A 21,883-nucleotide genomic window follows, 5' to 3' on the forward strand; every position below is an offset into this window, starting at 1 on the left:
ACAATCATCTAATGAATAACACCTAATGAGAAGATTTCTCTTTGACTGTATTTCAACAGTGCAATTAAGTTTAAAAACAGCATATGCAGGGGACAGCAGAATTATATCTCTTGTACAATTATCTTAAACCAAAAGAATATATGCTGTGATATACTTGTTTGACTTTTTTGCACATTATGTATTTTTCCATTATGATGTAGGAAATGGCGTAGAGATAAAGCACACATGTAAAGTAAACAGAAAGGTTGAACTGGTTCATTAAAGGGACTCTTACCTTTGTTGCATTTGAGAATTACAGCACATTCGAATCATCCCGCCTTCCTCCAATGCCCCACCCCCTCGTTCCCATCCGCGGTGTTTTTTCTTTTGTTTTTCCCCCTGGGAGCGGCTGTTTCAGTACGCCGTGGACCACTTTGGTCTGCCATCGTCAGTCGCTACGGTCGCTACTCGCTACTGTCTGCCGTGGAATCAAAACAAACCCTCTAGTTGAGGACGCGCCTTGATGACGCGGGCCCGAATGCGCCACAAGAAGCAGACGGAAAACCTGCATGTCCATGCAGCAAACAGACAGGTCTGTCGGCCAATAAGGTCCTTCGGTCCGAAGAATTTTATTGGTTGAAGTTTTCACTAAATATTACGAGAGTGAAATAATTGTTTGCTTTAACTCCTGGTGGGTCTGTCTTGCATTTTAGAGTGTCATTACCTTATTAATACCAATTTAACCTTATCCACAAAAAGTGTAAAAATGCAACAACGGTAAGAGTCCCTTTAAGATAGCTGTAACTAATATTTTGTTATGATGGATTGAAATATGTTCATTTGCACACAAGTTGTTGTGTTTGAGGGGAATATTTGTTTTTGCTACGTGTGTTTAATATTTTGTGAGTGTTGGAGCCTTTTCAAACAAAATGTTTCAATTTGGACAGTGCCCTTGTGTTGCAGCCTGTTTGTTGACTGTTTTGACAACACAATGTCCTAGTCAATAAAAATGTCTTGAGAGGTGTGAGTTTTAAATATTAAAAAAGGTTTTACAGTATTCTCATTTAGCTGACAGAATGTATAACATTTAAAGTGAAAGCCCATTTGCTGAGATGCTGTATTGCTTCATATTGAGCTGAATTACAGAAATCTTATCTTGAACAGTTATGAAATTGGGTCTGATGATTGTGTCAGTTGCTTAACAGACCTGAAATAATTGACATGCAATGTATGAATAATTAACATTGATTCAGTAAATCATTCAAACTTATATATGAACCACACATGTGAACATTAATAAAGCAAAAACAGTTAATTTAATGAATACTGACTATAAAATCCTCATTGCAGATAAACCAGGTAGGATGAAGACAAAGTGTTCTAAATTCTAACTCTACACTATAAACTGTGTAAAAAGCTCTTCACACGCACAATAAAACAGTGACGTTAGAATGTACAACGGTTTGTATAAGGACTCATAAATGACAAGGCAAAATTGTAAAGTAGCTCCAGAGCACTACCACAGGCCAAGGAAACTGTTAATTTAGAAAAAGCACTGCACTAGTCTGTTTAAATTCAATGGATCAAACCCAGTAAAAGCTGATCAGGTGGAAAGGAGGTAATCAGTTGATGCTATTATCGCACAAGAAAGACCCAATAGGGAGGTTTGGGTGGATAAGTAAGTCAAGAAAACACTGAAACAAGATTAACATGGGATACTGCTGCTTGTTTCCCATTTCAAACTATTTCCTACCCCATAAAAATCACTTAATCATAACAAAATAATAATTTTAGCATGGACCCCAGTGTTTCCCAACTTAGTTATTCCTGTCGCTGAACTTAACTTTGTCTATTGAACTGTCACATTCGCTGGTTTATTTCAAAGAATGACAAATGCTCAAGTCATTTCAATGTTTTTTATTCAAAGGCTGTAAATTCTGTATTTTACAGTGTAAAAGGTCACAGTTTGAACTTAAGTTAATTTGTTATTTAAAGAAATAGGCATAATATAAAAAGAACGGATAGAATGAGAGAAACAACATTCATACAAAATGATACACTAAAAGCAAAAAAATATTTATAAATATATATATATATAAATCACATGACAAATCACAAGACAGAGTAAGGGAACAAAGATAAAAAACACCAGTTAAGAAACATCTGTGACTTATGTCTCAGAACAAAGTCATTTGAGGAAAAATATGAAATGTTTGGTAGACTAAGGAACAAAATAAGAACATAACAAACATGAATGTCACTACTCACAAAACACAGTATAAAAATGTCATTGTAACTTTGAACAGCAACATGAAATCTCATTTCAGTAAAATAACATGAATTAATAACAGCTTAAAGATATTGTGATCACTCACACAGTGCACAGTCATACGAAAATAGACAGAATTAATGTAGAATATAACACACATAAACACACACGTGTGTCGGTGTGTGTAGTGTGTGTGTGTATGTTTGTGTTGTGTGTTTGTTAGTGTATAGAGATAGTTATACTATATATATTTATAATTTGAACATATATATTTTTTACAGTTCTCTTCTCCTTTAATTAAGCCAGGATGGCTGTTGCAATGCACATTTGAGCTAACAGTCCTGAATATTCAGTCTGATGTTTGTTTTCAAGCAGCAGAGACATTGGTGGCATTTCATTAGCAATGAGAGGATTTACAGCATGATTTAAAGTGCTGCTTTTTGCATGTTCCTGCCTGGAGTCCTTATTCATAAGTGCTTTAGTGATTATTACAAAAATAGAGATTTGAAGGGGTACCAGAATTAGACCTTTACTGTGTTCCTCTCCTCTCTGCCGATGGGAAAGCAAGTCTGACAAGTTATTGCTACAAGGAAAAATGATGAGGTGCATATATACCATGTGTGTACCATTATAAGCAACATTAATATTAGTTACTACTTAATATCAAATTGAATATGTTAATATTAAACAATAAATAAACCAGTTAAAGCTGCATTTATTCACTTTTGGCCACTAGGGGCAGAAAGAGTCACCAAAAGAATCTAAAAGAGAGAGACAAGATCTATCTCTCTATATATATAGAGAGAGAAGGTTTTCAAAAACAAAAGGAAAGCTAAAAAATGATGTGACTAAAAAGAAGTTTGACCCGTTTTTCCAAGTTTTGACACAGTGACACAGCTGGAAAAATTCAATAAGCATTGATGCAAGCAAAAATACACATTGGTTTGTATGTAGTGTCCTGTACAAGCTTAATAATAGATAAACCAGATGGTCGAGTCTTTGATGATTCTAGAACAATGTGTACTTGGTTTTCAAAGACAGATGGTTAGCTCTGTGATGACACAGAAATGGTAGTAAATACTATTCACAAACTCAGGTAAGCAGCCAGGTAGTATTCCAAAGCTTAGCATTCTGTGGTTGTTGATGACAGAGATTCAGTCACACTACAGTCAAATTAAACAAATGAGTTCAAAGAGGACACTTCACTGTGAAGCGCTTTAACTGGTCATCAAGACTACATGAATACAGACCATTTACCATTCTCCCTGGAAATACTATTGATATATTTTGTTGCAAATGTGTTGTTCAGAGTAACATCAGAATGTAGATATCATTTGTGTCCACAGTCTAGCACTATAGTCTAGAGAGAATACAAATTTCGATTCCACTCTAAATCACTTTATTTCATCTATCTTTTTATCTTATATTTGACACATTAAATGTAACTATATATACTGTTTTCTGGCATCTAGTCTACGTGCTAAACTTGGTCCTCTTTTTGTATTGTGTGCTCTGAGATTAATCATTCTCATCTGACTCTGGAGATTAGCAAGCAACGAGTTTGTAAAATAGTGGGACAAAACCAATTATTGTGGCCATTTTCATGTCTAACAAACTGGAAAAAAAGTATTCTAACACCACAAGTTTAACGAAAATATGGCTGAATTTTCAATTGTTCAAAACATTTCTACATTAAAAGAAAAAGTATTATGTCCATCATTGATAGTTACAATAACTAATGTGTAAATCCAACTAGATGATTTTTTCATGTTAAAAGTTATACCGAGCTACATGAGAAAAAAATTGTGCAACACAAACATTTGCAGCCTTGCCGATGATCAAAGGCCTTCATGACCCAAATTGCCGTGAGATGAAAGTGGAGACAGTATGTTAGCTCAGTGTGAAGGCAGCTCAGCATGTCTTTATGTTGTGGTTTCAGGAAGCAGGTCATGAATTAATATTATTTCTGACAAAATAGGGAGAACTCAATTGTAGATTTTCAAAGGAAGTTAAAGATGAAAGAGAAACAGAGAAAAAGAAAGAGAGGGCAAGGTTGTGATTGTCTTGAATGCAGTTAGTGTTTTCATTGGTTGGACTTGCCTGCATAAAGTATACACTGTAAGAACACACTCTAAAACCCTTATAGAAATGTTCAGGAAACAAAATGACAGATGAATACAAACACAGAGAGTGATTTTCAAATTTATACTTTGTTCTGAGCCCATATTTATCAAAGTCATTCAACAAGGGACCTTTTTCACAATTTTTTAAAAAGAAACACGTGCTGCAGGAAGCTTACTGCATGATGACTGCTTGCTAGCCGGGAAAATGCTAACAATAACCTGCTAAGCTGCAGTTAGCAGGCCAATTATCTCATTGGCTAACGAGAGAAAGAAAGATCAAATATTCACATAGGTCAACAATCTGATTTTGTTGTTTTCTTTGCCTGGAAACCCTGCTCAGGTTCGTTTAGCCTCCACAATGTGAATGACCTTTGGAGTTCACTTACATTAAGGAGCATTTTAAGTAAAAAGAAATTAAGCATGTACGTAAGGGATTTTTTCTTTTATCTTTAATTTCACCTTTTCTAATTTGATAAATATGGACTCAGCATTTAATGCCAATTTCTGATATCAGTCTATAAAAGTGATGTGATAACGTTAATAAAAAAATGCTCACGGAGATGAACTTAACTGAACATAATCAAGGGTTTTTCTCTCTGTCATTGAATTTACTGACAAGATAGTTTTCCTTATATGTTTATATGTCAGCAGTGCTTTCTCATTTTTTTGTAAAAATGTTCTTTAACACAAATAAGCAAACTTAGAGACCATATTTGACCTAGGCAGAGTTGAGATAGTGACATTAGCTCCTCACTTGTTTTTCCAGTGTCCCACAGTTTGCAACAAGCTCCAGGCTTTGCCTCACTGCAAGCTGGATTTTGTCAAGGATTCAGAGTAAGTGCATAGATGAAGAACACGAAGCAACGTGTCCTGCTGAGTTACTGACTCTTCTTTTTTTCCCCTTAAATATGAGAAGCTGCAAATGACAACAGGGACCTGGTAAAGACAACATAGAACAACATACCCCAGACCAGACACAAACAGAGAATGGGTTTAACGTTGCACTCCATTTAATTGGATTGGACGGTGAAGAGAGTGGATGTCCAATGGGTCTGCCACACGGCGGACTCCACGTCATGTGACCTCAGCGAAGGCGATGTGATTCTGTAGGGGGGTTGCATTAAAGCAAAACCAGAACAAAAGAAAAAAAAAAGTTAGTAAGCACGCAGTTAGTTTTGGTCTATGACAGCACTTCTAATTCGCTGCCATGTATAAAGAGGTCTTTGTGACTCTGGGTCATCCTAACTTTGAAGCTGAAGACATGGTTAACTCCCAAAACACACCATCAAAGAACTCCAATCATTCTGCGAAATCCAGAACATATATCAAAGCATTTAAAATAGAAAAAGACTCAGGCCTGATTAGTAATCACCACAGCATTTAAAACAAAGCCAGTGAGAATCTGAAGCAGGGGGATGCTTGTTCATGGAGACAAGAAGCTTTGATTCTCTAATCCCAACCTCAGATTGTGTTTGGTTGTGGAGCAAGAGAAGAGGAGGAGAGGGTTTAGTAGAGCAGAGGATGTCCTGTTTAGACTGTTCAAATCAGAAGAAGCACTGCTGTTCATTCGAATGCTAAAACAATCACAAATGCACAAGTCCATTCTTGTTTATCATGCTAATGATTCCCCCTCCATTCCCATTACAGTGAATGGGAAAGTGTTCTAAGACTCCCAACTGTGTTTCTGTGGATGTATAAAAGTGTTCAAGCTGCAGTCACAAAACCAGTATGTATGTGAGATCAAAATGAAGGAGATGTTTGAAGATCATTTTGGTCCAACCCATGAGCACTGTGTATGGATGTAGCAAAAGCTACTGAGTACACATGGATTGGAACATCAACATGTTGTCAGGTTTGATCCCATTCAACACGGTTTCTAATATGACATCAAATGTGTCTGATAATACTAAAACAGCACATGTGTACATTTTGAAGTGTAGGTAGTTTAAGTAATTTGTGCATTTGTGTACAAACATGAGCTTGCTTTAAGCGTTTATCTTTCAGGAGAATGACACTTTACCAGTGATAACTATATGACTGTGATATCTCCCAGCATGTGGTCGGGACATAAAACCATAAGCTTTCACTTTACTAAAGAAGGAAAATCAAGAAATAAAAGCGATTAATTCATTTTTTGCTGCTCCGAGGTTCCTTCACGCCACGACATTTTGTTCACTGTGGCTTGTTTAGCTTCCAGGCGTCTTTAGGCTGAGCTATTTTTAGAGTGGGCAATTTTCCACCAAGCCTGTCGTCACTGAGGTGAGAGTGTGAGCTTTTCTGCTCTTTGTCAGAAAACGGAGCAGGCTCTTTCAGCAGGAGGCTGTGAATTGAATCATCAGATAGAAGTTGTGTTTTTGCATCTCACTGCTTAATATGTATCGTGCGAGAGGATGAGAAATGACAACACAGCAATAGAAGCAGAAAGAGAAACATACCACTCTAGTAAAATGAAAGTTGTATAACTGATTTCACTCAGATACAAAAGAGAAAGCAGAAAGAGGCACTTCAACCAAACATGCCAAATACTCTGGACACTGTTCGGCGGAATCTATCTCATCTTTTTTTTAGCTTCACTGGCCAGTGTGCCTGAGGAAAAGATGGCCAAACCAAAAGAGGGGAACTCAGTAGACCAACTTCTGACCAATCTACATACAAATGATGAAGGGATATTTCCCCTTATTACAGTTTTACTCTGATTTTGGTAGGTAAGGTCATCATTGTTTGAAAACACTGTATTTGCTGACATCTGGGAACATGGTGACGTCATTAAAAACAGGTCCGGCAGAGCATGATCAGACATGTTGAAAACAAACCCTTCAATCCCCAGTATCTAAGCCACCTCATTTGGAGGTCACTTTTAAATGGGAATATCACAAGTTGGGGGAAAAAAAGAAAATTTAAACCGAAAGCATCTGTATTAAAAAAAAGAGAAAAGCTAATAAAATTAAAAAAAACTGTTAAGAAACTACAAATCCTCATTTTTATCTGTACTGGACAAGGATAATGTATTCAAGCCATTTTTTCAATGTCTTTTACATGTTTGACACCATCTTTTATCCTCAAATATTGCCCTCCTTTCACTCTGACATTTGCCTTCACACATACAGCCCCTGTGGAGAAACTTTGGATGTTGTACAGAATCCAGTACATGTCTGAAAGCAGCATCAGTCATTAGATTCATTTCAAATGACTGCTTCAGGACTCATCATCATTGGTATACGGCTTGTAGGTTAATCTTATGTCTCAGTGGCAGACCTGTACATTGTACTTTTTTATACGCCTGTATAGAACTATGCTCTCCTCTTTGTTCAGTTTACTGCCTTACATCACAGGACTGTCCTAAAATCAAAGCCACATTCACTGGCTTTCTTCACTGACTGCTCCTATACCTGCATCTGAGTGCAGCTCCTTAACCAGATGTAGACGGTAAAAGGAAGAGAGGGAATGACAGGAGAGTGATGGTGAAGGACAAGCTACAAAGATCCATGTCCAGAAGCAAAGTACTTTGATGTGGTTTCATCTTTTTTGGATTGTATTCTTATCTTTCTGATCTTTTATGACCCCTTTGGACCAGATTATTTTTATATAGGGTGGTGTTTACATTACCTGGTCTGGTCACCTCAGTAACAATTAAACAATTACACATCTGTGAAATTCAATAGAAATAGAAATTGTGATTTGTGAATATGGGCTAAACAAATACAACTTGATTGAGTGATTGAATAGCTTATGTGAAATATATTTAACTAAATGTATTCACTCACTGTACATACTCTGTTCACTTGTTACTACTGATGTCTATTTTTGGATTAATGGATTATAGTATCTCATTTTATCTTGGTATAATAATAAATATTTATATAATATAATATTTTTTACCATTTTACTCTGAACCTGAAAGTCATCCTGGGATATTAACTCCATCCCTGACATCTCCCCATTGGATACAAATAACCATATTGTTCTATTCTCTTTTTTGTTTAGCTTGGTGCGAATTTTGTCTTTTGTGTGAACATTTACAGGAAAAAAACAGGAGAGGAAACCCCTGTACAGCCTCATCAGTTGTTCTGTTTTATTGTGAGCTACAGTTAGGATGTCATCTTTTGAGTCCATGTATACCAAATTAGCAATTAACAGCACCTATTCTGAAAATTTCCCATGCATTGAACCCTAACTATTACCCTGATGCTGAAGATAAATTCTGAAACTCTGAGATTTGTGGATTTAAGGTTGTTTATTTGTGATGGACATCAGAGATGATAAAATCCTTGCGGTGTGTAAGTCACATTGAATTATATTACAAGATGTTTCCTGTCTCTGTGTTAATAATGAGTGAATCATGACTCAGAAAGATGGGCCTCTCCTTCAACTACCCAGCACTCCAACTTTTGTCTTTGGCTTTGTTCTGTTAAATGTTTTTAATATCCTGTAGTTTCCTGATGGTTAAAATGCTTACTGGAACAATTAGTTAAATAACCGAGGAGTATTTCTATGTTGACCCTGTTAAGTTTGAAAAACTGTGTGAGCAAAACAACACAGATAGAAACAGAAAGTGGGTCTTTAAACTGACATTTGTCTTCAACCTGTCTGATCATCTGTTTCTGTGGCCAGATAAAGCAATGAAAACAACTCAGTGATTACCTGCAGAAAAAAAGAGCTGTGCTGTAATAAACCAGGCTGTTTTTGAATGATATCACCTCAGAGGACCTAACACATCAAATGGTAGAATTGCTGATGTTCTAACTGCTGAAGTTGGTTTTACTAATTCATGTCTGCTGTCATTTTTCAAATTTTAAACAGTTTTTGCAGGATGAAGATTTGGTTTTCAGTCCGCTCTGGGATGGAATGAGCACTCATGTATTTTCTCTTAGAATAAAGCTTTTTACTTGTAATATCTTTGCCACGTGGTATTTAATCTTCCCTGTTTTTGTTCCCACTTGGTTCTAACAGTGTTAGACAACATCACCATACGTCCCTCTAAATGACAGCATGTGTGTGAGAAGGATGTCTTCGGGGAAAAGAACAGATACAGTGAGGTCCACTGTACATCTGTCATCCTGTGCTGCTTTGTTTAGTACCTAAGTAAATATAAACAGCTGCTGTAACACAATTCTTCTACACAGGTTAATCCAGCTCTTCGAGGGTCCCTGTCGTATACATCAACAGTACATTAAGATGAATGGGAAATAAGTTTTGCAGCTAAAAAAAGACACAATATTGTTCCAGTCGTTTCTCCAAAGACCTACATTTAATCTTTTACATTAAACTCCTAAATAACTCTAGTGAAGATCATTTAGAAAAACATCAGTCTAATCCAGTATATGAAGAAGCCTCTTTTGCTCTTAAGCTCAACATCCATATAAGATAAGAGCTGTTTCGAGTGACAAGAGCAAGAACATTTACACTGTGGAATGGATCTGAGAAGAGCCGAGCTGCTGGGATTTCATACATCAGTCTTGGCAGAGGAAGGGCAGTGTGCACGCCTTGTAAACGCTCTGCTACCTCATGACAGCATTCCCAGTATTTGGCACATGAAAAACAGTTGATCCAGTCAGAACAGCACAGCACAGTTGTGTCCAGAGATATTTGGCAGAACTCAGGTGTTAAACCAACTCATAGTCTGTTGCCTTTTGTTTCTGAGACGCTGGATCCAATCCAGACCCCGCAGCCAGCGCAAGAAGGCTGAGAGACGCTCCTTAATGTAGGAAGACTCCTCATCTTCATCATCTGTCTCCTGCAAGAGCAGGTGTGTGTAATCAACAATTGGTCCCATTCAAAATTATTATTTTGGCACTGCCACATAATTTGGAAAGACAAGTCTTGACACCAGCCCCATCTCTATGACCAGTCGATGCAAACGCACCCTGGTTATTATATGAATGTGATATCTCGGTTTTTCCTTATTAATACATTTGCCAAAAGACTTTAATATTGCACTTTCACTTTATCATTATGAGGTACTGAATGTAAATTATTTAGCATTGTTGCAACCTGGGAAAAAAGAGAAAAGGTCTGAATACTGAATGCTCTTTATATGATTTTATTCAATAAGTGAAGCTTCACTCTGCTGCTTCTGACACTAACATCAAGTCCATAACACTGCTGAGTCACTGCTTACCAGGTCCTTTGAATTGTCCAAAAAAAAAACATGAAAGATTTTTTCTTCATTTAATCTTCCATGAATCAGTAGTTGAACAGAACCATCTTAATTCTGGCTGTTTCTTTACCTTTTGACTGCCTCTTGTGGTCTTCATCAGAGAATGGATAGCTCAGGTGTCATTTAGTGACCTACTAGGCCCACATCCAGTTATTACAATAAATGAGTCACTCATTTGCTAGTGAAGACCAACAAGTGGTCGAAAGCCTGGCGGCTGATCTCAGATTTGAGATTGCTCAGTTGCCATACATTAATCTTTAGTTTCCACAAGAAGAGACAGGAAGACAAATAAACCTGAGCATTTTAGGCAGTAAACAGATGCAGGTAATGTATATAATCTGGGCAGCATTACATTTTGACTGTAACATTTGGAAGACAGCTTTATCATGACAACATGAATTTTCCTATAAAACAGCTACAGGAAATGTATTTTTCACCATCATTTCACAGCAGTTAATGCTTTGGAAAGCCTTCTTTCTTTTTTTCAGGCTTTCTTTTTTTTGTCAGCTGCATCAATCTCATTAATACTTTTTTGTTTTGAAAAAAAAAAAAAAAGTATGACACAGGAAGATGATTCACACATGTCTAATTACAGGCTCTAATTGTGTGTTTTTAATGAGGGGAAAGAGCACATCAATGTGAGATGACGTAAACTCTTAATTCTTGAGGCCATACACTCTCAGAAGAAATCAGCCAATCGCTATTTTTTACAGCAACATAATTTTCAAATGAATAATAGTCTAACGCTAACGCACAGTATGAGTATACTTCACACAGATTGAAATTATTCCAACATGTAGAACTGATCAACTTTGAAACATCCACAAACCTGACACAAGGTGTGTATTGTGTTGTACCAACCTGCGAAGCAATGTACTTCTCCAGAGGACTCTCCACCCGGCCCATGCTCAGCATAGCTGTGTTGGGCCGCTGCTCCATGGGGGACTCCTCACTCAGCAGTAGCTTGCCTTTGAAGTTATGGACCACACACACCACCTGCAACACACACAAAGCAAATATGATATACACGCCACGTGGCACACACATGACGCTGACATAACAGATAAGGATGATGTGAGCGTAACTGAATTTAAAGCCCTGACAGAGAAGAGTGGTTCAGTCGGTTTAACAGAGTAACCCAAGTATGTAGGTCTCATATGTGTGTATTGGATTTTTCCAGAGGGTACTGCTGTAGCTATGATGGATGGGGGTGTTGCATCAGCTCGTCCTAATAGGGACCAAAACTTGCCTTTGAGGTTCAAAATGAAATAAGCAATTTCAAGTTGGATGAGCACAGATGAGATACATAGAAACTGTGAGGGCTGGTACAATGGAGTCCTCTGCACTCCGACAGAGCATGGTGTCCTGGGAAGTTGTTTGGAGGTTATAAAACTCGCCTTAAGTGAATCACACAGCAACTCAAGGGAGGCAGATCTACTTGTATTCTTTTTATTTTATCTTACATTTACTTAATTTTGAATTATCATTTGAATAGTACAAATATGCAACAAGCAGGACTTGAACACAAATTTAAACTCTCTGCCCCATATGACTCCAAGAGGAATCCAGGAAGTGTGACCAAACAGAATCCATAGTGAAGAGGTCGTGGGGGCTGTGAGGTGTTCTTCATGCCCTGTGTCCCACATGTTGTACTACTTGATAAATACCTTCAGAAGTGCTGTTGCAGAACTGTCGACCTGCGACCGTCTTCAAAGTACTTTAAAAAGCACATCCGTTCATGGAATAGCTCCTCACAAGCAAAACCAAAAATATTTCTGCTACATTCGTATCTACGAAAAAACAAAAATATGTTTGTTTTGGCTGAACACTAATGGGGGTGAAAGGGGTAGAAGATGTTGATGAAACAGATGCTCCTGTGTGGGCTCCAACAGCTGTAACAGCACATCTGTTGAAAACAAATAAAACCAGTTTCCTGTTTTAATTAGTGGCAGATTCCGTACTAAACTGTTTAACAGGCAGTGGCACTGTCATGCCACAGCAATAATTTATGACCCTGACTGTGGCCGAGACTTTTCTCTCTATAATTGACTGCCTGTTTCTCTTTCAAAATGTTGGCCCTGGAGTAGATGGGTGACCTGCCTCTTGCCCAATGTTACACAAGGAAATCAAATTATTAAAAATATTGAAACTATGACAAATAAGTAGATTATGAAGCTATTTGTATGCTTAAAATGTTCTCATTTTATATTTGAACAAAGTTCAAGAAACAGCTGATACATTGTAAGCAATAAATCCTTTGAAGGGGCAGTTATGGTGCTTAACACTCTGGTTTTAGTTCTTGGGAATTTAATTAAAATGGGGCCTATAATAGTAAAAAGAAAAGAAAATATAGATATTCAGGAAGATTAATACAGCAACATTTTGGCGATCACAGGATCCTTAAACTGCCTTTACACCACAGTCAATAAATATATATGTATAAATATATTATTTCTCACAATGTATCAGCTGTTCCTGGAGTTTGTTCAAATACAAAAGCACATAAATCTGCAGTTTGGTGTGATAATGTGAGCTTTTTCCCCTCAAAAGTTGAGGATAAGTGATGCTTGAGCCACTTTGCATCGGAAGACCCCAATTAGAAACAAATTCCTATAGTAGTCTGACATCATTTTATAGTTTTTGATCTTCTGCAGCCACCAGACTTTTGAATTTGCCTTCAACATTTACAGATCCTGCCTCCTTCCTTCTGTCTTTCCTAGTGAGCGATATGCTCATCTTAGCTTTACTAATCAAAAGGTTAACCAGACAGATATTCCCTTTGCTGCAGAGTGTCTTAGACCAGAAATAAACAGTTTATCCTCTAAGACATAAGCCTAAACCAGCAGGACACAGTCTCAGCAAAAAGAAGAGAGCAGCCAGTCTGGGATATCCTAATCACAAAGGGTCGAAGGTTTCCTCAGTAGCCCCGACCCCATGCACCACCCTCCACTGGAAATCCACACTAATATTAATATTACTAAACAGACATCTTTAAGAAAAGGTTCCTCAACAATGTTGCCATATATCTTATAATAGTATCTCTTTCTTAGCCTTTTAAACAGTTCTTCAAGATTGAATGACAACAGGGGCTTTGTGAAATGTCCATCACATCTAGATCCTTGAGAAACAGGTGCTCCTCATTGGTCATTCTTCACTCTGTAAAGCAGCACAGATGCAGTTGAGAACTGCTGCTTAAAATATAAAAAAGATGGAAAACCTGCTGCCGAGGTCAATCAGTCCCTGACCCCCCTCTGACACAGGTATAAACAGCACAGCTGCCTGAGTCCAGTGATATCCTCTAAAGAAAATCTTAACCAGTATTTCTTTTACAATAGTAATCGTGAAGTTCTACAACAATGAACTGGTCCCAGAGCATGGACGCAGTCAGGATGTTGATTATTAAGGTCCTTCCCTTGTAGGATAACTGGAGCTGGACCAACATCAATCATCTTAAACCATTACTCTGGAAGTCATTGTTCCCCAGAAAGACACCTAAATATTTGAAACCCTTCTTTGCTCCACTGCTGCCCTGATAATAATAATAACAGAGGATAGAATAACCATCACACTTTACAGAAGACGCCTGTTCTTTTAGTGGTGATTCATTACCCTGTTTGGTTTTAAAAACAGTGATGTCATCTGCATACTATGTCAAGCTGAGGGTATTTATCTTCTGAAAACCTCAAAACTCCCTGCATGCAATGAAAGCAGAGGATTATACAGTATTTACTAATAATGGCAGTGTAGTGTTGTTCAGCAGAGCACATTAATGGAAGTTTGTGGGAAGAGGCTGAGCGAGGGGTTGTCACAGACCCACTCTCTCTACAGAAGCCCTCTAGTCATAAAGAAAGTACTGACCTTTCTCTGTCAAATGCAAGAGCAAGAGCGAGGATAATACAAAAAAAGAGGGGGAGATTATCTTCTGTTGCTGAATTCGTTCAGCTGCTGTGAGGAAACATGCAGTATCTGGGGCCCAATAATCATCACTGTGTGTCTAGTTCATGATGGTGTGAAGCACAGCTATGAGGGTGAGACAAGCCTTGATGAAAGAACAAAAGCTATAAAAACCATTAACAGCCACACAACCAAGACAGGAAATTAGGTATGAATGTAACTATCACACTGCAGTGCAGAGTGCAGCTGAACCCTGACCCTCAGCATGAAGAATAATGGCTTATAAATGCCACACAGGTAAAAACCTGTATCTGTACTGCAATAGCCCACATTTAACACGTGGAAGACATTTTCTTAAAGTTATGCCTTGAACAATGCTGAGAAATGGTTAACTTTAACTTGCCCCGAATTTGCTTTGCTGTCTCTCCTTATTCTCATGCCTATGAATTACATTGTTACTCTGTATTACTTCACGATTATTTTAAAACACTAAAATGATTCAAATCGTTATTTAGCCATGCTGACAGCATGACTGTCAGGGAAGCAATGTCTCACAGAGTGTCTGGGCTGAAATGTTGGTTTTCTCAGTAATATTGTCATATTGATTTGTCTGGAGCATACTCTATTAAGGGCCATGAGATGCTGTGCTGTGTTGTACATGGTCGGGTTTTTTGCTTAACAGACACTTCCAGAGCTGCCAGGAGAATATTTCATAAGAATTCATTACTTTGCTTATAAAGTGTAGCTTGGAAAAGATAGACATGTTGTATGAGAACATGTGTTTGCTTCACATGTGTCTATTGAACGAAATGAGACCTGAAAGCTGCAAAAACATTGGGGACCAGTCCAGACTATATTTAGGCATAATAATAATCTTCATCTTCTTCCATCAGTTAAGGAGTTTTAAGATAAAAAGCAATAGATCGGCATTGAGTCTATTAAACATTAAATTTAAAATGTTGATTGGACATATAAGCCAGTATGGACACATAACTCTCTGTAAATAAAATCATAACATCACATCACCAGAATATTAACCCAAGCCACAGGATAAAGTGTTTAAAGTATCTTAAGCACATTTTTATATTGTGTGATTTGCAGAAACAAATAAAGGTTCTTGTGAAAATCTAATTTTCCCCTGACTCCCATTAACAGCTTGGGGAGAGAAAAGAGCAATATAAAAATGAAGGAAACTGTTATTGGGGGTGTCTGGGGTCCTCTTCTGGAAAGAAAATGTAATTTAACAGCCACCTGCAGTAGTCTACATGACTTGGATGGGGCTAATATGAAAACCGAGAATGCATAAACAAATTATTATAACCAGGAAAGGGGAGATAATCAGGAAAGAGGATTATTCTGAAATTATATCCATAAACAAGTTGTTGGCTAAAATGGTTAACTATATTCTGCTAGGATAGGAATAAATAAGTTACATAAATAAAATAGCCTCAGAACACATCCCAATATGATTTGGATAATCAAACCTGGTTTAACTATGTTAGACCCAAGGGCTGCATCTCTCTATACTCACAAGACATCCTCAAATGCATTCAGGAATGAATCATCATAACTTAGATCATCATAACGTGATATGATTAAACTGATCATTTTACCTTTATTATCTCTCATTTGTTTATGTGCTTAGTTCAGTCTGCTCAATCAATAATGGGTTGGACGGAGCCAACTCAAAGTGAAGTCTAGAACTGTGAGATTGACATCATTTGTAATATCAAAGAAAAGTAATCATTCGTTTTGCAACCAGTAAGATTGGAGATATGATCCACAGTCATCCTGGTCATCATATGGTAAATCATCACATGATCATTATTAAATTGCATTATTACAAATGAATAATAATTGATTAGATAAAAATGCCTGATTGGGGTATATACAGCATGCAGGGTATACATTGTAGGGTGTTGTCCAAATTGGACCCGAATCCAAAATGCCAAGTACCGGGTACCCGAAAAAAAAATAGAATTTCAGTTCTTCCTATCAGTTCCTAAACTGCAAGGACGCTGTATGTATCTGCCAGGACCTGTCCATGTGATTACATGCATGGCTAACGTGGCTGAGAGGGGCCACAATAAACGGTCAAATGTCAGGTTGCACATTGAAGCTCACCAAACATTTAAGGCAGCACGGCCTCAATCTGAAAGACTGTACAGCGTTTAATGTAATGCCGTCTCCGAGCCAGAGTGAGTCATCTTCAGCTAGCGTTAGTACACATGCTAGCACCTCCAGTAGAGCTAGGGAGAGCGAGCTGCGATGGCAGCAACATACCATTCTCGCTGACATTCAAAGGAAAGCTGACTGTCATGACTTGCAAGAATTATGTGAGTAGGTTTCCTATAAAGACAACGTACAACAAGCAGCTCAAAACAGTTTTATTCACATATGGCTCAACTGCTACTGATTCCACTGTGTTGTTATGGAATATATGAGAGATTCATATTCATTAAAGTTGCCAATTACTGATGTCACATTAGATAACAGGGACGATTAGAACTTTTTCTTCTAAAAATTATCCACAAATAAGACTAGGTGTTGTTTGGTTAATTTAAGCACCAGTATTTTTAAGGTTAAAAGCTTTTAACATTTCCTCTTTATCAGTTACTAGTAATACAGAGTTGGGTTAAAGACATTGAGCATGTCTGACAAGGCTCTGAGAAGAGGTGTGTAGGTTTTGTTTTGTAATGTTGCCTGTCTACCACAAGGCGTTACTGCTGCTGCCCCGGTGGAACATAAAGAAGAGCTATGTGCATTGGTCCAGTCCAATAAAAATATTTGTGTTATTCAAACATTTGATCTCTTCTTTTTTCCATTTTTGAATCGAAACGGGGGACCGATAAGAACCGAAATCGATAAACAGAATCAGAATCAATGTTTGTGGATGTGAGGCTCACCAGGAATGTGGCAATGGCTGTGCCGATGATAAAGCCAGCGATGACGTCCGACCAGTGGTTGCGGTATTCAGCCACGCGGTTCAGCCCGGTGAGGAAAGCCAGACACATGAGCCCGAGAGACAGCACCGGTTTGGCCAGGCGAGTGCCCTTCGCCTGCACTGTACAGGTCACGTACATCTGCAAGGAAAGAGAGAAGCAGGGATTACATCACCTGAATCCTTTTAACATTCACCAGTGTGTCAGGAGCAAAGGTGGAGTCAGCGTAGAGCTCTTTCAGAATATCTCCGAAGGAGGCGGATAGATGCACAAACAAACCATGTGACTTTGACACAGGTATTTTCTTTAAACGATAACATCTATTATTTATAAAACTTAACTAAATCTCATCAATGGCAAAAAAGTAACAGTTCAATGCTTTGTGAGGAGAATGAAATATAAAGTTTTCTTGTGAGAAATATATTCCAGCATACAGACTGAGACATATTTATGAAAATAAAAGCTTCCCTACACTCATAATGTTCCTCTGAAAGCAGAATGCTGAAAATCTACTTTATTTTGACTTTCAAAAGTATCCTGACTTTACCTCCTTAGCACCTAATGTTTTATTAAAATCTCTGGTGAAATTCCACCAGACAGCTGTGTCTGTGTGTAAATATGAGCCGATATGTTAAGTCTCTCCTCAGGGCATCTTTCTATTTTCTCCCCTGTATTTACAGAAGTGCTGGCAGATCTGCCACTGGAAGTACAGAATGAAAAAACCTCTGAGGGTGAGAAAAACTAAATAACAAGAACGAAACAGTTGGAGAGTAATAGACAGACTGAATACAGATGAGTAGAGGAGACAGAGTAGAAAGAGAGAAAGAGAGAAAGAGAGAATGAAAGAAAGAAAGAAAGAAAGAAAGAAAGAAAGAAAGAAAGAAAGAAAGAAAGAAAGAAAGAAAGAAAAAAGAAAGAAAGAAAGAAAGAAAGAAAGAAAGAAAGAAAGAAAGAAAGAAAGATGGTGCCTAAAGTGAGACAGACAAAATAAATAAGTTCAGTGAGGTTAAGAAAAGCAGGGAAAAGGTGAGAAATGTAAGGAGGAGGTGAAACTATAAAGCAAGTAAGAAAAGGGCAGGAGAACTGGAGAGAGAGAATATGAGTATTTGTAAGAGAGAACAGAGAGCAGGACAAAGGTCATACCGGCTGTTGGTGACTAATAAACATACATGGCAAAAGACCATTTGTGAGGGAAGAAGCTCCACTCTGTATCACCACTGTCTTCTAGATATCTTCAATGTCCAGATTTTGGAATTGGTATCGGGAAGGGAACATGGTATCGCAACCTCTCTACAAGTGAAAAATGAGTCCCAAGTAGGAGGTTCCACCTCTGATAAGGATATCTTTTCATAATCATAAAAAAGTGTCAATTTAGAATCTCTAGGTGACTTTTCTATAATGTCTGTCTAACGCAGTGTATCACTGGTTGTTTTCTCAACAGGAAAAGGACATTGGACAAAAATATGTATTATTAGCTAATAATATAGCTTATGAACAAAAATATGTATTATTATCATCAACTATATCGACTTAGTTTTTATTGTGTAACGCAGAGGTCGCAGGCGGAGGTACAGCAGGGGCGTCGCAACATTTTTGGTTGATAAACTATTTTTTATAATTAGCGAACGGATAAATGGAAGCAGAATAAGTTCTCTTTCAGTCAGCAATGCGCACACTGCAGCTCCTATTCCTTGCACAATGCACATGTTTAAAATAAATAAATATATGAACTTGTGTATTATTTGAATAGCTTAGTATTGAATGCACAATAACAGAGTAGCTATGTTTATACATGGCACTAGACCAAGTTTAATATAAAACACAATTTTATACAATATCTATAGTATGGGGGTCCCAGCTCCACGTCTCCAATATATGGGGGTCCTTGGCCTGAAAAACGTTGAAGAAGCCTGGTGTAATGTTGGGCTATTTAAAAGTAATTTATACAAATGTTAATATTAAGAGAGAGAGTGAGCTACAGTGGGTTAGCCGCTGCTTCGGAGCTGGTCAGAAACCGAAAGTAAACAAGGTTTCTCCTCTCTCTGTGATCTCCACCGATGGAGTTTTCTGGCCAGGTGGAAACAAGGCTGATACGTCAGTTCCCTCAGTTAAGTGGCTGGCACAAACAAACCACAAAACGTCAGAAGCAGGACACCATAGTTAGATATTGTAGTTTTTACAATTCTGAGGGTTAAGAAACTGTGATGTTATGAAACCGCGGTAAAATCTGAGTGCTGAAAACTCACAGGATAGAGAAGAGGAAAGAAAATGAAGGGGACAGAGAGGACATGGCAATGATTGTAGGGTAAAGAGAGGACAAAATAGGAGGGGTGGGGGGAGTCCACATCTGGTTTTATCACGTCCCTAATAAAGAGAGAGGGGGAGAGAGGGGAGAGAGAGAGAGAGAGAGAGAGAGAGAGAGAGAGAGAGAGAGAGAGAGAGAGAGAGAGAGAGAGAGAGAGAGAGAGAGAGAGAGAGAGAGACTGCAAGCATCATCCTCCTCTCCTGCTATTTCCTTCTCCTCCTCTGACCATCTGGGCCTCAGTTGAGATGCTGTAAATAATATATCCTCATCATAAACAAAACCATAAAGCACACCATGAATTCACTTCATTATTTATCACTGCATCAATGTCAATTGATGAGTCTTCCATTTTATATATATATAAAACAATCTCGCAAATAAAAATTCACAATTTTCTTTTCTTTTGTTTCTCTCTTCTTTGATGATCTCCACTTTCTGTGCACTCGCTCACAGCATAGACTGTATATAAAGATTGAAGTAGCATCTCCGCTCACTCCCACTGTCCAGAAATGATGCCACTCATCATCACCATCTTGTACCAATAACCTCAGGGGATCGAATGGAGCTGCAATATTAAGGTCTAAAAATCGCTGTTACATTTCACTCAAAATTGATCACAAAATTAAGCACTTGAGCATAGATTTAATTTTTTTACACATATTTTGACTTTTGTCCCATCCAGTATCATGAGGGAGGGATGGTTTATGAACTATATTGTAGGCAGCCACCAGGTCGCAATCATGGTGCTTTGGCTTCGCTTTTGGTGAGCTGTCATTGTCCTTGTAAGTCTCATGAAACGAAAAATATAAACAAATTATAAAGACCCACATCTTATTTGACTGACAAAATTCTAAGTCTGAGTTTTATAAAGTGTGTCATGAAATGTAATGGTTTGATTCCAAGTTTAAAACTCCCTATGTGTATTTTACTGCAAACATCTCCAGTGGGTTCTTGGATAGAAACTGAAAACATTGAATAATAAAGCCTCATTATTGTCCAAGAACACAACCAGCCACACTGAAACACTGGACTCAATGCATCACACTGTGGTTTACTTTAAGCAATCTCTCTCTCTCCCTCTCCCTCACACGTGCACAAAGACACACACACACACACACACGTTTGTACTTCTATCTTAGTAAGGACACTCATAGGCATAATGCATTCCCTAGCCCCTTACCCTAACCTTAACCAAAACTAAATGCTTAACCCTAACCCTTACCATAACCTAATTCTATCCCTAAACTCTAAAAGCAAGTCTTAACCCTCAAACAGCCATCGAAAAAGTCAAAATGTCCTCATTTTCCAAAAATATCCTGTCTCTGTAAGGTCTATGCTTAAAATGGTCCTCACAAAGATCTTAGTACAGAACACACACACACACACATGCAAACACACACACATGCAAACACACACATGCAACCACACACATGCAAACACACACACATACACAGTCCCGCTGCCAGATATATTCATTGACCATGTGGGTTAATCCTTTTTACAATAGTCCCCAACAAATCTGAATAAAGGTCTTATAGAAGTGGACTCAAACATGACCAGACACATATCACACAGCCTTAACCTCCACTGGTGAGCAGTTTTTTGAACAATAACTAGGTGATACATGCATCCTAATATCACATCTAGCCTTGTTGTAGGGTTGAGATCTGAACCCAGAGTAATTGGAGCTTGTTACGGCAGCAGACAGCCTCTAGGGCTTAATTGTATTTTTTCATTAATTCACAATCTCCTTTTAGAACAGATCAAATGTTTCCATTTCTCTCCCTACACTTAATTTATTCATCATTTTGATTATTAAAATTATCATGCCACTTGAGGAGATGTATGAGAGGGGCGGTCAAAGGTTAAGGGTCTCTATTTTCAAATCACTTTTCTAGTGTTGATGACGAATCAAAGCGCTTTCAGCCACAGCCGCCCATACATCACACAGACATCAGGAGCAATCTTGGGTTCAACAACTTTCCCAAGTACATATATCAGGGGGAACGGGGGATCACGCCGCCCACTTTCTCGATAATGGATGACCGACCTCCTGAGCCACAGCATGAGACCTGCTTATGAATCTTCTCAGTTATTAGTTAATGACATCAGTTTTAATTCAAACTGTTTAAAAGAAGTTAAAAACCAATGTTAAGAGAATAGAAACGGAACAAAAGATATAGTGTTTTGTAATTATAATTATTTAGATTCTGC

The 21,883-nt window shown here is 37.9% G+C and overlaps 1 protein-coding gene across 1 annotated transcript in view; it reads right to left on the reverse strand.

The window, feature by feature from the left end:
* Positions 1–5,445: 5,445 nt before the first annotated feature.
* The window catches only part of plppr5b (phospholipid phosphatase related 5b), a 106,619-nt gene continuing 90,181 nt past the window's right edge, over positions 5,446–21,883 (reverse strand). Inside the window, exons 5-7 of the mRNA XM_061093969.1 lie at positions 17,329–17,505; positions 11,390–11,524; positions 5,446–5,475 (exon numbers count right to left, since the gene is read on the reverse strand). Coding sequence (XP_060949952.1) covers positions 5,446–5,475; positions 11,390–11,524; positions 17,329–17,505 — 342 coding nt within the window. The remainder of the gene's footprint in view (positions 5,476–11,389; positions 11,525–17,328; positions 17,506–21,883) is intronic.

This window comes from Limanda limanda, chromosome 20, assembly GCF_963576545.1.
Source record: "Limanda limanda chromosome 20, fLimLim1.1, whole genome shotgun sequence".
NCBI lineage: Eukaryota > Metazoa > Chordata > Actinopteri > Pleuronectiformes > Pleuronectidae > Limanda > Limanda limanda.